Source organism: Octopus sinensis, linkage group LG7 (genome assembly GCF_006345805.1).
Source record: "Octopus sinensis linkage group LG7, ASM634580v1, whole genome shotgun sequence".
NCBI lineage: Eukaryota > Metazoa > Mollusca > Cephalopoda > Octopoda > Octopodidae > Octopus > Octopus sinensis.
This window is the reverse complement of record NC_043003.1, coordinates 79226608-79243394: the sequence shown is the minus strand read 5'-3', so window position 1 is coordinate 79243394 and position 16787 is coordinate 79226608. Positions and strand designations below refer to the sequence as shown.

The following is a 16787-nucleotide window of genomic DNA, read 5'->3' as shown; positions in this document are numbered from 1 at the left end:
TGCATCATTGAATCACTAATCTCGTCTCTATCATTTGGTGGACTCGATATAAAGGGAAGATTGAAGCCAGTGAAATGCATAATGGTATTTCGTCTGCCGTTACATTCTGAGTTCAAACTCTGCTGAGGTTGACTTTGCCTTTCATCCTTTCGGGGTCGATTAAATAAGTACCAGTTATGCACTAGGGTCAATATAATCGACTTAATCCGTTTGTCTGTCCTTGTTTGTCCTCTCCATGTTTAGCCCCTTGTGTAAAGAAATAGGTATTTCGTCTGCTGTTACGTTCTGAGTTCAAATTCCGCCAAGGTCGACTTTACCTTTCATACTTTCGGGGTCGATAAATTAAGTACCAGTTACACACTGAGGTCGATGTAATCGACTTAATTCCTTTGTCTGTCTTTGTTTGTCCCCTCTGTATTTAGCCCCTTGAGGGCAATAAAGAAATAAGAAGCTTGCCTTCTACCCATGTGATCTTCAGGTCCACCTATCCTATTAGTTGCAGCCAGTCAAATCAATACAGCTATCTTTCCATCTCCAGTCAATACAGTATTGACTATCAATGAAATAGTAGACAGTTGTGATATAACTGTAGTCATGTTTGTATCCCAATCACAAGTTCATTTTTGTCTTGATTGCTCATGTGCATCTAGTAGGAAATTGCTATCATGGAAAGCAGCAGTGAGGAAATCTTTATGTGGTCACACATCTGGCTAGAAATAAAAGCCAAATATCTCCCAAGTAACACCTTACCCTGTAATAACTATTATAAAAAATTTTTAACACTTGCTTTTATTAGAATAAAAAATATCAATATTTAAATTACTGAGAGATGCTGAGTCATCTTTTGATTTGAACAATAATATTGCATTTTAAAAATCTTGTACCTATTACTTTTTTCAGTTATTAGACTGTGGCCATGCTGGGGCATTGCTTTGAAGAATTTTAGTTGAACAAATTGCTTCCAGTACTTACTTGTTTGTTTTAAGCCTTGTACTTACTATGTCACTTTCATTTGCTGATCCACTAAGTTACAGGGAAATAAATACACCAATATGAGTTATTAAGTGGTGGTTGTGGGGGTGATGGTGAGTGACAAAGATACACACACACACACACACACACACATATGCGCGTGCTGTTTTTTTTTCAGTTTCCATGTATCAAATCCACTCACAAGGCTTTGGTTGACTGAGACAATGGAAGGAGACACCTGCCCAAGGTGCCATGCAGTGGGATTGAGCCCTGAACCACGTGGATCGGGTGTTTTTACGTAGCACTGGCATGAGTGAATTTTATGAGGCACTGGCACCTGCAAGACAAAGACCTCTCAGATTGGAGAGGGAGTAGGGGCATGGTCATAAAAGACATGCCTGTCTGTATGGATGACCACAATTTTACTTAGTTTGATATGTCTTCTCATGTACAGCAAATCACAACAAGTCCTGATCCTTTGTCATCTTCTCAGTGAGGCCCAGTGGGTCTACTTCTTCCTCACACACATACACACATACATATCTCTCTCTTCTCTCTCTCTCTCTCCTCTCTCTCTCTCTCTCTCTCTAATTTATGAGACATGTCATTTGTTTGTATAAAATAATAAAATTGAATTGAATTTATCATTTATTGATTAAATTATTTAACTGTTCAATTTATTGTTTTGGTTTCCATTTCTAATTTATATATATATAGCATTATTAAATCTCAGAATGAGATTGAAACAGTAATCGCTCGATAATGTAAAGTATAGAAGCCATCTTAGCATGGCTAACCACATAGGGGAGGGGGTGTTACTGTAGCTTTATAGCCCCAGGAGATCGTCGTCTCGAGCTGGCTTTAGATACCATTTCAGTGCCCTTGAAGTATTTGCAAATACTTCAAGGGCACTGAAATGGTGTCTAAAGCCAGCTGGAGACGACGATCTCCTGGGGCTATAAAGCTACAGTAACACCCCCTCCCCTATGTGGTTAGCCATGCTAAAATGGCTTCTATACTTTACATTATATATATATATATATATAATATATATATATATTATTTAAAGGAATCCCAACTCTGTTTATATGCTTTATTTATATTCTTTATAATATTAATGTAGAATATAGAATATATAGTATAAATTGGTATATATAGTAAAATGAAATGAACTATTGATTGTCTTATTGAATAGATGAAATATTGAATATCAAATATTAAGGGACTAGTATACTTTCTTGCATTAAAGCAGTCTTCAAGGTCCCAGATTATGACAGGAGTGTTTCAATATTTCACCTATTCAATAAGACAATCAATACTTCATTTCATTTTACTATATATACTAATTTATACTATATATTCTATATTCTACATTAATATTATAAAATATATAAATAAAACATAAAAAACAGACAGAGTTGGAATTCCTTTGAATAATATATATCCCTCTATACACAATCATACAAACACCTTTATATATATATATATATATATATATATATATACATACATATGTGTATGAGGGTAAGCCAAAAATTATCCATGCTTTTGCCATAACAAATCTTTATTATTGTCACACTGACTTCTGTGCATACGTGCTTATAGTTGGTACTATTGTGGTCGTGTGATCGAAGTTTGAGTCTAACCACTCAATTTTTCTTTCTGGCTTTACAGTGTAAGCATGGCCACTCCACTAGCAATATGCACCAAAGAAGGACAAAAAGCAATGATCCAAGAAATGGTAATGGTGAACCGGTTCACCATTACCATCTCTTGAGCTTTTTGAATCTTCTCATCGGTGGTGGAGGTTGACGGGCGTCCTGCTCCCTCTTGTCCAGCCACTTTTAAACTCCACTCATACACACTTCTATGTGGTAGTGCACTGTCCCTGTATTGTGCCTCTGATGAATTTCAGCACCTGACACACCTTCTGACCAGAGAAATCAGGTCACTGCTCTTTGTTCTTTGGTGCACATTGCTAGTGGAGCGGCCATGCTTACACTGCAAAGCCAGAAGGAAAAATGGTTTGATCAGGCTCAAACTTCGATCATGTGACCACAATAGTACCAACTATAAGCATGAACTCGGAATCTTGGGGTTAGTAGCCCATGCTCTTAACCATTACGCCATATACTTGTGGGCATATGGTTAAGAGCATGGGCAACTAACCCAAAGATTCTGAGTTCGATTCCAAGTAGTGACCTGAATAATAATAATAATAATAACAATAATAATAATAATAATAATAATAACAACAACAACATCAAAACTACCTTAGGAACGAGAACCCAAGTTTGAAATTTCCCTCAGACACCTGATGAAGGCTGAAGGGTATATTAGCCAAAACGTGTTAACAACAAGCAAGATGAGGACAAATATCGGTCAAATGTAAATAATGTACATAATTTCTCATCTCTTAAATGTAGAACATTTAAACTCATTTAAATATAAGGAGAATAGCAATTCCACATCACTATCCAGCCATGTACACCATCTAATTAATATAAAAATACAGTATAAACTTTCCTGGGCTATAAAAGACTTCGGAACCCCATATCAGGGTCAACGCTCCAGTTGTGGACTCTACTTAAAAGAAGCTCTCAAAATTCTAACCTGCAACTCACCACAATTACTTAATAACTACAACAAGGCCTTCATTACGTGTATGCACAAATTCTTCTGCACTTTTAAATTCTTTCATAAATCTAAATGTAAGCTCCCCTCCCCCGAATAGCACCCACATACAAACACCTATGATCACTAACACATACCCCTTCTATATCTCTATAACTCTTATTTCTACCTTCTGTCTTACCTCATTTCCATTAACCTTACCTCATTTCTATCAACCTTACCTCATCACACTATGAGATTAATATTAATTCTTTAATTTATCCTTAATTTATTTAAAAACTTTAATCCAGTAAATCCCCTAATATAAACCCCTAAGTCTAACTCCCACTTATAAATAATTAAACATTTAACTAGCTTTTCCTTTCTTTATTACCTACATGCCACAACCCCATTGCTAAAAATAACTCTACAGCCACTGATCTTAGCCAGAATGGATACAAGCAATTAGTACTAAATGTCCTCCCCAACAACTTTAGACTTTAAGACTACCAGACACCTACCACTCTCTTTAGAATTCCTTTCATTTCACTCTATTTTTTTACCCTATCTTCTTCTAACTCCTCATCCTATCTCTCTTATCTTCTTTGCTACTCTGTACACAATTCTTAGACCCCATATACCTATGCACTTTACTTTATCCTATAGCCAATCCTTAAAATCCCCCCACCTCACTCTATCTACCTATCTTTCTATTTCTTTTCTTTATTTTTACCACTTAATAGTCACCTCCACTACCATTCTGTTATTGAATGTTGATATGCTCACATCTTATTTCTTGGGATGTCTACTATATCAGCATTTTAACCCACGTGGATATAGGAAAGATTGTAACTAAGGACTTATGCTCATGGATCTATGTAGGATTGCAACTAAGGACATATGCTCTTGTTTCTACAACATCAGAAGGCTGAACTATGAAATTTTATACTCCTCTTTTCTTCTTTCTTTCCATCTCCTTATTCTTTTACTCCCTTCCTCTATGTCATCATCTTATTAATATATACCATTCTCATTTTCCCTATTTTCTTCCCCAATTTGTCTCTGATGACTGGATATCCCATACTCGCAGGTATACCAGAAACAGCTGTAAGATTTTGAATTTCTTTCTATAATAATATTGTATATGACTTGAGATGTTTGCCTTGCCTTAATGTTTGACGTCCTGTTTAACAATTTCATATCCGCTGCATGGGAAATCTACAATGGGTCCATAACTACCGTCTTGGCTATAACCTTGGAGTCCCAGTAATCCGTTACAGCACTTACCTGGCATGCCTAACCATTTAGATTACCTGTGAACTAAATCCCCATACTATATACAGTGGCGGCCAAAATGTTCAGAACAGCATTGTTTTCGTCAGAAAGTAGATATAATTTTTTATCAAAGTTGTTTTATATTCTATAATTTTCACAGACAATAAATACGATATAATTTGTTATTGCCTGAGATTTTGGTGTAATTTGAGAGGATAATACAAAAGTTATGGATGATTTAGTGATTTATTGCAAAACCCATGGTGGCCAAAATGATCAGAACGGTTGCTTTTACTCCATGTTTTAGTATATTTAACCGGCGAACTCTAATGTTTTGAATTTGTTTACGTGACGGTTCTTTTACTAAACATTAGTAAGAATATTTGCAGTGTACTTTGTTAATATAATGCCACTTACTCCGTTACCAATTCGTCAGCAGATTATTAGGCTTCGAAGGAAGGATAATTTAAGTATTGGATCTATTGCAAAGATTGTTAACAAGTCAAAAAGTGTTGTACACGGTATTCTTAAGGTCTACGATGATTGTGGTTCGTGTGAAGCAAGAAAGTTTACAGGTAGGCCAAGAAAAACGACCAAGAGAGAAGATCATGCTATGGTAAAGTTGGTTAAAAAGGACAGATTTAAAACTGCTGCTACTGTTTCTCGGAAATTGAGCATTGTATTGAAGAAAACTTTATCTCGAAAAACTGTGTCTCGTCGTTTAGTTGAACATGACCTACAAGCAAGAGCACCTGCAGTGAAGCCACTGATCAGCTCCAAGAATAAAAAGTGTTGTCTTACCTTTGCAACCGAACATGTGTTGTGGTCTCAAGCAAAATGGCAAATGGTGCATTTCAGTGATGAATCTAAGTTTATGTTATTTGGCTCAGATGGGAAAAGGTACGTTCATAGAAAAGTAGGTGAAAAATTGTCGCCTAAATGCCTTAAGACTAGTGTTAAATTCGATGGAGGAAGTGTCATGGTTTGGGGGATGATATCTGGAGATGGTGTGGGCCCTTTGGTGCGATTACATGGAAAGGTAAATGCAGGAGTTTATAAACAATTTGTAAAAGATCATATCTTGCCTGTGCTGAGAAATTCAACTAAGCGACCACCCATATTCATGCAGGACAATGCCCCATGTCACAAGGCTAAAGTGGTCATGAACTTCCTCAAGGCTGAGAAGGTTATTGTTATGGATTGGCCTACTCAAAGCCCAGATCTCAATCCTATTGAAAATGTATGGAATATTCTAGGAGAACGTTCGAAAGCCAGAAATCCTAAAACAACGGAGCAATTATCGAATGCCCTTCAGGAAGAATGGAATAAGATCACCCAGCAAGAAATTGAAAATTTAATTTCCTCATGCAGTCGAAGATGTCAGAGTGTGATTGAAGCTAAAGGGCTTCACACTAAATATTAAATAATTCCAGTATTCTCTGTCATTTTTGATTATTTTGTTATTTTTTCAATCGTTCTGATCATTTTGGTCACCATGGGTTTTGCAGAAAATCCCTAAATCATCCATAACTTTTGAATTTTCCTCTCAAATTACACCAAAATCTCAGACAATAACAATTAATATTGTATTTATTGTCTGTGAAAATTATAGAATATAAAACTACTTTAATAAAAACTTATACTTACTTTTCTGACGAAAACAATGCCATTCTGAACATTTTGGCCGCAACTGTATATATGTACATACATTATATATATATGTATATATATATATATATGTATATATATATATATATATATATATATATATATATATGTAGATACATACGTATATATATATATTATATACATACATATATATATATATATATATATATATATATATATGTAGATACATACGTATATATATATATATACATACATATATATATAGATACATATATATATATATAGATACATATATATATATATATAGATACATATATATATATAATATAGATACATATATATATATATTATAGATACATATATATATATATATATAGATACTATATATATATATATATATATATCTATATATATATATATAGTACATATATATATATATATATATATATATATATATATATATATATATATATATAATATATATAGATCATATATATATATATACATACATATATATATATATACATACATATATATATAGTACATATATATATATATATAGATACATATATATAGATACATATATAATATAGATACATATATATAATATATATAATATATATATAGATACATATATATAGATACATATATATAGATACATATATATAGATACATATATATATAGATACATATATATATAGATACATATATATATAGATACATATATATATAGATACATATATATAGATACATATATATAGATACATATATATAGATACATATATATAGATACATATATATAGATACATATATATAGATACATATATATATAGATACATATATATATAGATACATATATATATAGATACATATATATATAGATACATATATATAGATACATATATATATAGATACATATATATAGATACATATATATAGATACATATATATAGATACATATATATATAGATACATATATATATAGATACATATATATATAGATACATATATATATAGATACATATATATATAGATACATATATATATAGATACATATATATATATAGATACATATATATATAGATACATATATATATATATATATATATATAGATACATATATATATAGATACATATATATATAATACATATATATATATAATATATATATATATAGATCATATATATATAGATAATATATATATATATATATATAGATAATAGATAGATACCTACATACATATAGATAGATAGATAGATACATACATATAGATAGATAGATACATACATACATATATATATATAGATACATACATATATATATATATAGATACATACATATATATATATATATAGATACATATATATATATATATATAGATACATACATATATATATATAGATACATACATATATATATATATAGATACATACATATATATATATATAGATACATATATATATATATATATATACTTTGATAGGTTTCGGCCATTATTGGCCCAGGCCATGTCTAACTTAATAGCACCACCTGGTGAAGTCTTTCAAGACAGAATTTGGGCACTATGGCCCACTCAAGTAGAGAGTTATTGTTTACAGAGACATATCCGGGTGTAGGGGGTTTATCCGGGATTTCTTGAAGGAATCTGTCCAAAGATACATATATATATATAGATACATATATATATAGATACATATATATATATAGATACATATATATATATAGATACACATATATATATAGATACATATATATATATAGATACATATATATATATAGATACATATATATATATAGATACATATATATAGATACATATATATATATAGATACATATATATAGATACATATATATAGATACATATATATATAGATACATAATATATAGATACATATATATATATAGATACATATATTATATAGATACATATATATATAGATACATATATATATAGATACATATATATATATACATATATATATATATATATAATATATATATATATATATATATATCACACACAAACATATATATACATACACGCATACATACATACATATATATATATATATCTTTTACTCTTTTACTTGTTTCAGTCATTTGACTGTGGCCATGCTGGAGTACTGCCTTTAGTTGAGCAAATCGACCCCAGGACTTATTCTTTGTAAGCCTAGTACTTATTCTATCGGTCTCTTTTGCCAAACTGTTAAGTTACAGGGACATAAACGCACCAGCATCGGTTGTCAAGTGATGTTGGGGGGGATGAACACAGACACACAAACATACATACATACACACACATACACACACACACACATATATATACATATATACGATAGGCTTCTTTCAGTGTCCATCTACTAAATCCACTCACAAGGCTTTGGTCAGCCTGAGGTTACAGTAGAAGACACTTGCCCAAAGTGCCATGCAGTGGGACTGAACCCTGAACCGTGCGGTTCATAAGCAAGCTACTTACCACATAGCCACTCCCACATATATACTTATATACTCTAGCAGAAATACCTTGCATTGCCCACATTAAAAGAATAATGAAATTTAGAAACGCCATCTAGATTACGTAGGTCTCAACTGCTACTAGTTGAGATTCCGACTTCTACATAAATAACTCCCTAACCCATGTCAGCATGGAACATAGACATTAAGTGAAATGTTTAAAGAAAGTTTTCAACTCATATATGTATATGAAGTAAACAGACATAATTCAAGAACACATGTCAGCCTCGTCTGGCACCCGTGTCGGTGACACGTAAAAGCACCATTCACTCGTGGCCGTTTGCCAGCTCTGTCTGGCCCCCGTGTCGGTGGCACGTAAAAGCACCATCCGTTCGTGTTCGTTGCCAGCCTCGCCTGGCCCCGTGCCGGTGACACGTAAAAGCACCATTCACTCGTGGCCGTTTGCCAGCTCTGTCTGGCCCCCGTGCCGGTGGCACGTAAAAGCACCATCCGTTCGTGTTCGTTGCCAGCCTCGCCTGGCCCCGTGCCGGTGACACGTAAAAGCACCGTCCGTTCGTGGCCGTTTGCCAGCTCTGTCTGGCAACCGTGTCGGTGGCACGTAAAAGCACCATCCGTTCGTGTCCGTTGCCAGCCTCGGCTGGCCCCCGTGCCGGTGACACGTAAAAACACCGTCCGTTCGTGGCTGTTTGCCAGCTCTGTCTGGCCCCGTGTCGGTGGCACGTAAAAGCACCATCCGTTCGTGTTCGTTTGCCAGCTCTGTCTGGCACCTGTGCAGGTGGCACGTAAAAAAACACCCACTACACTCGCGGAGTGGTTGGCGTTAGGAAGGGAATCCAGCCGTAGAAACACTGCCAGATCTGACTGGGCCTGACGAAGCCTTCCAGCTTCACAGACCCCAGTTGACCCGTCCAACCCATGCTAGCATGGAAAGCGGACGCTAAATGATGATGATGATGATGATGATTTGGTGTAGTTTGTGTCGTAATAAAAAAACAGGTGCAGATTATAAACAATGAAAGGCTGATTTTGGTGATTCATTTGACAGAGGTAGCAGAGAGCCAATTCAATGATAAATCTGACCTTAGATTTTGATAGTTCGCATGAATCCTGGCTCAGTTAGATCTCTTGCAGCTCCAAATGATGTCATCTGTAGTGCAGCGTTGTATTATCTAATTTTGTTTTGGAAGTGCTTGGAATCTTGGTCATTTGATGACAACAGTTTCTTCAATGGCTCTGGAGGTTGGGGGATTGCAGGGAGTTTAACCTTTTCACCACTGCAGCACAGTGCAGGTGTCTCTCCAAGCTACTTCCTAGCTTTACAATATATTGCACTCAGTTGTCATTGCACCGATGGAAACCATAGTATCATCTGCATATTAAACTGCTGGATCATAACTGAAAGCTGCTTCATAGAAGGTGTTTTTCTGAGCTGTTGCAACAACTCTTTGTTCTGCGGTAGAGACCCTGTATCTTGTCAGCTGTGAATACCTCTGTTCATCACTTTGAGATGCTCTGGCTTTTGTCGTGCACTTTCTGTTCGTTTCTTGGTATACTCCCCTTTGTGTAGCTGTCTCTCTTTCCCTGGATGGCAACATTCTTTTGGCTGACCTTGACATTGTAGACAGATTTGACACTTTCCTTCTAGGCATGGTTATATACATATACAGAAATACACGATTGCAGAAGATAGTAAACAATGAAAATAACTGGGTAACTGAAATTATATTTCTTAATACGATGGACAGAAAGTAAATAAGAAATTTTTATGGAAAATAAAGAATTGTACGGGCTGAAGCACAATTTGTCAGTGAATGAAAGAGCCAGTATTGAAGGAACCAGAAAAAAAACTGTTAACAAGAGAAAAACACAAAACTGTTGCAAAAGTAAATGAGAAATTTTTAGGGAAATTAACTAAGTGTACAGATTTAATTGAAATTTTTGAAGTTACTTCAAATCAATGGAACAGTCTGCTTGTGGAATTAACATGTAAGTGGTTAAGCATTTCACAAACTTGTGTATGAAGTCCTCAAAAATATTCAGCATGACACAGAATGTGACAAGGCTGGCCCTTTGAAATACATGTTATTGTTGCCAGCTGAGTGAACTGCAGTAAAGTCAAATAAAGTGTCTTGCTCAAGGACACAACACATTACTGGGAACTGAACTCAATACCTTACAATTGTGAGTCAAATACCCTAACCACTAAACCATGTGCCTTCACTCTTTATTAATTTAAAAAGTACAAAAATGAAGTCCTCTAAAGTGAAGGTGTTCAGAACCCTTGTCACAGCTTCTTTACCTTCTCCATCAGCTTGGGGAGCAACTAGCAATATCAAAAAATTAAAACCAAGCAATTAACTTACCAGCATTATATTTCCACCGGAACACACAATATGGACATGAAAGTCCTTTAGGTAACGAGAGGTTTACCTTCACTAATTTCATATCAGCTGTAATTGGAAACTTGTACGTGTTATTCTTTCCAGCTATTTGCAGGGGATGAGTCTCAAAACAATCTAGAGGTTCTGGGTCAGAATACTTTTTCTTGGGACATAGTGTAAACATGAACCAGCCTTTGTGATTTGCTGTCAGTTGAACCTGTGCTTCAACTTGTTGGCCTTCTGTATAATTTCTGACAATGATTCCTGTAGCAAATCTTCCATTTACTTCATTGGGACGGGGTCCATCATATGGATCTCCACATACACCACATTTACCTCCATTTTTTTTATATTGCACCTAAGAAATATGAAATAAAAATAAAAATTGAAATTAATAACATCAACAACAGTTTGACATTTTGGCATAAGATCAACAATTTTAGGAGAGGGGCTAATTTGATTACATCAACCCTAATATTTGACTGGTACTGATTTCATTGATCCTGAAAGGATGAAAGGCAAAGTTAACCTTAGCAGAATTCGAACTCAGAATGTAAAACTGGAACAAATACTGCCAAACATTTTGTTGGTGTGCTAGGAAAACAAATCACTTATTATATAGGTAAAGGAGATGCTTTAGGTAGAAGAAAGATTATATAGCTATCAAATTGCCAAACTATGTGATGTAAGTTATGGATAGAATTATATTTCAGGTGCAGTTTGGTTTTGTGCTAGGGAGAAGGGTTGGTGATGCCATCTTCCTTCTAAGACAACTGCAAGATAAGTATTTGGCTGAGAATAAGCCATTGTAATTGGCATTCATTGAGTGGGGAAAGCCTTTGACAGACCTCTTCACCCTATGGACAGGTGGTCTCTGAGGTAGGAATAAGAGAATGGTTTGTAAGGGCCATACAAACCATGTACTGGGGTACTGTCAGTAAGGTGAGGATTAGTAATGAATAAAGCAATGAATTTAGAGAACATGTAGGAGATCGTCAAGTCTTGTTTCTCCAATTCTCCAAGTCCCCTCCAATTCACCAATGTCCCCAGGCCATAACAGACTTGACTTGACAGCATTCACCCGGGGTGGGTTGAGCTGGCTTCATTCATCCTCAATGCTGCATCTGAAGAAGGTGTGATATACATGAGGAATATTTGAAGGATCTTGGGAATAGGAAGTTTCGCTAGCGGTCCCCAGCCGCAAATATATCCCTGTTGGGAGAACGTCTTGTTTGCCGTAGATTTTCTACAGATGCAGGGACAGGACGGGTTGAAGCTGCCGGTTGCTGGATCAGACGCTTCTGTTCACCAGAGCCCCGTTAGCCGTGTGCGGCCCTGATACTGCTGGGTGTCAGAACAATCCACTTTGGGTGGCCCTACCAGAAACCGAAGTCTCTGACACTCCCGCTTCACCCCCTTACCACGATGAGGTAATATATATAATTACACATCTATTGGATGGCCGTTGACTCTCAAGAGTTCCTCCACCCTTTGAAAGGTTTTGTTTTTCATCCCGTAGGGTGTCCAATAAACACCCTCCTCACCAAGCTTGGTGGGGTTGCCGGTTTAGTCGTCGATGGCCTGACCATGCAACAGGCCATAACCATACAACAGGCCATAACAGAAGAACTATTAGATGCTGATGACCTTGTTCAAATTGTATAATCAGAGAAGAGATCCCAGGAGTGGAAGCAAAACCTGGAACCAAAGTATCTTAGCAAAGTTAACTTAGTAAAAGACCAAAATTCTAGTAAGCAAGAAAACAGACAGGATTCTATTCCCATCAGATAATTAGCTCTGCACAATAAGTAGGAAAGGTTTAGCCAGAAATTCCATACAATGTACTCAGTACTTGCTATGGATGGGATATGTGTAAGAGGGAGACCCAGGAAGATATGAGATGAAGTAGCAAAGTCTGATCTCAAAATATTGAGCCTCATGGAGGAGATGACTAAAGACCAAGATAATTAGCATTGAGAAGACATATTCATCATAGCAAAAGTGAAGACTAAGAGCATTATGTTTATGCTTGTACATACTGGGGCCTGCTTCCTCATCCTGTCTTCCCTCATCAAACATTCTCTACATCTTATCTTCCTAACACCCATCACTCTTTTAACTATGATGCTACTCAGCTGCTGTAATTACATTGTATAACAACTTTTTCTCTTGAGTAGGGATTGTTATTTCCTATTTGCTTACCCCTAGAAAGTATGAAAAATGGTTAATATTTCTTTCAAACTTTGCTTTTGTTACATTTACCATAAAAACCCATGTAATTTGCACACCAGTGTATATTACGCAGGTGATTTTCAGGATAAAATTTGTTAAAAAAAGCTTCTATTCGTGTAAAATTTGCACCCAAACGTTTTCAGAATTGCTCATATGACCAGGTCAAAAAGGTTTTCAATTTAGTTGTATTTAGCATAATTTCACTTATGGTTAGATTTTATTAAATGAAAATAATTTCTGTCTAATAGGTATCACACTGAAATCTATTAAATTACAAAGTGCTTGTGTCGTTTATAATAAAATTTATTTTACATTTCTTGCCCAGAAGAGATTATGTCCGATCTTTAGCATACTGCTGTATGGCTTCTCAAATCATGATCAGAGGAAAAGTTGTTGATAAGAATTACCAACAAAAATAAAGCTGATAAATATGCACAGGTGTTGCAAATTAAATCTAATTACCAATTAATATCAGCTTGGATGACACTTTACTCAACTGACTTTACTCAAACTGATTATGTTAACAATTCTTTTCTGCCTATTCATGTCAGAACCTTTGATATAGAGCAGTGGTTTTCAACCAGGGTTCCGTGGAACCTTAGGGTTCCGCCAGTACAGTCCAGGGGTTCCGCAAGAAGTTACAAAACTGCTAAACTCAGCAGTAATTTTTAATTCTCCTGTGCAGATATGTGTGCATAAGACTATTAAATTATTGCACAGGGGTTCCTCGAGCCAGTGGAATGCTTCCTTGGGATTCCGCTCAAGCAAAAATTTTGTAAAGCACTAATATAGAGTATCAAAATTTTAATCTCTTTCACACTTATAAAATGTCAAGTAAACTTAAAAATTTGTCATCACCGTTATTGTCAGTATGGGCAGAACTTATGAATAGTTTACTGTGAAGGAGAAATTAAATATGCTTTTGAATGTGGCAATAAAGCTGCCGGAAGGCATTCTAATGTTAATGAAGCCAATGTTTGAAATTGGTGTAATCAGTATGACAAGCTTAAAACTGTGCCAAGTAATAGACAAAAATAAAATTATACAATCAATATTATCCATATCATTACATTTTTTTCAGTCAGGAATAATCATTTCACTATGTATGTCACTGGTGCTCCATTGCGTTAGGTAGAAACTTCAAGCAATGTAAAATATGGCCCAGACCGTGTTTACCAGCATGAACGTCAGACTTCAAAAAGTAGTTAACCATTTAATGGTTTTAGTAAATTTATACATAAAAAAGTAAGCATTATACTGCCTAGCATAAATAAAAGTAAACTTTATTATATTTAAGCCCTTATTTTTCTGTAAAAACTTATTCTCTCATTAAATGTGTGAACTTCTGGTATGAATGTTTAAGTTTTGTACATCTTTTTTCAACAAAATAAATTTTAAAACAAATTCTGGAAATGATCTACTCATGTAATTTATGCCCGATAAAGTTTATTTTCATTTAGGCAAAAAAAAAAAGTGTGTAAATTACATGAGTTTTTACAGTATTTAAATCCCAAAGAATCTATGATGCTCCCCTGCTACTACTCCTGCTCAGAGATACATATATTGTTAGCCACTAAGGGACATGATCAAGCAGTTAAAGTCAAACAACTGACAAGTGAATCTGCGGTAATGAGCAGAAAATTTGCTATAACAGTATTTCTGCTTCAACAACTCAGTGCTGAATCTGTCTGAAATATAATGGAAAATAGGTCAGTTTCAAAATATTGATGCCCGAGTCACAAAAGCAAAGTTTGAAAGTAATATTTGTCATTTCCTTTGATTCCGAGATAGAAGCAAATAAGAAATAGCACTTACTAACTAAAGACAAACGAAAAAAAAAATTTAATCTCTAACATATGAAAGCAGAAACAGTACATACTTTATTCATTTTCATGCAACCAATTACTCACTTTTTCCCTCAAGGACCGTGTCTTATCAACATTTATCCCTCATTATCATTATCCACCCTTCCACTGATTGTAGTACAGCTCCACCTCCCAAATGGGATATAAAGCTGTTACACAGTTAACCCTAAATGGCCACTGGTACTTATTTTATCTGAGTGTAGTGGAGTGGAACAATGTAGAGTTAAATGTTTTGCTAAAGAGCACAGTGCATCACCTTGGGTGGAAATTGAAACTAGAAACTTAGGATCATGGATCTAATACTATAACCACTAGTTTACAAGGTTACATACTGTCATTATTCCATGTTTACCTCACAGCAATGCAGAGAAGGTTTTGAAGTTTGTTTACACATCACTACATTATTTTGTTAGTATTTACTTTACTACAAAAAATGCTGGATTCTCTTCTCTGAAACAAAGAACAATGGCAGTTTTTTCTTCTTTATTGTTATTATTCTCTCTTTATTAAGAAATCACTGAGTTATGCGCAAGAATGGCTTTCTGGTTAAGAGATTAGCTTCAAAAGCATTCAGTTTTAAATGCAACTTACAGCATTTCTTCTTATATTCTTTGTATATAGTAGCTCATATTGTGAAGCACTTTATGGGTGTGAAACCAATGGTCACTCTATGACCAACCATAACTTTTAAGCTCCTAAAATATATATATACATACAGATGCATATATATATATATATGTGTGTGTGTGTGTGTATATATATGTCTACCCAAACACCCATCAATCTATATATATATATAATATATAAATTAGAGATAAAACCACTATTATGCAACTCAAACAGTGATAGACATAAACCAAAATATAAATAACAAATAATATATATTTTTTATAAAACATAACTTATAACTAGATCTCAAAAAGTATAAAAATGAATGATCAATATATAATAAGTAAAAAAACTACATATGTTTCATGGCTACAATTAAATTTGAATTACAATTAAGTTTAAATTTATATATATATATATATATATATATATATATATATATATATATATATATATATATATTAAGGTATGTAGAAAAATACAACATGGACAAGAACGTATAACTCATAGAAGACGATACAATAAACATGGACAGGACATTCGAACCCCTCAGTCTTCAGTCAAGAACCGGATCATCGTAGTAATTTCGGCTGATTAATCTTGAGATACTAGATCACGGCCAGCCCTCCAAGAAAAACTAAGCTGGAAGCGTAGATTTCTGGAAGAAGGATCGATGCATACGAACACCAGGACAGCAAAAGGGACAGATATAAAAAAAAAAAACAAAAAACAAT

The 16787-nt window shown here is 34.4% G+C and overlaps 1 protein-coding gene across 2 annotated transcripts in view; it reads right to left on the bottom strand.

The window, feature by feature from the left end:
* Positions 1 to 16787, bottom strand: part of LOC115214156 — an 80194-nt gene that overhangs the window by 18281 nt on the left and 45126 nt on the right. For both annotated transcript variants that reach the window (XR_005000084.1, XM_029783231.2), the window contains exon 2: positions 11330 to 11705. Coding sequence is in view for 1 of the 2 variants with exons in the window: in XM_029783231.2 (XP_029639091.1) it covers positions 11330 to 11705 (376 nt within the window). In the remaining variant the exon portion in view is untranslated. The remainder of the gene's footprint in view (positions 1 to 11329; positions 11706 to 16787) is intronic.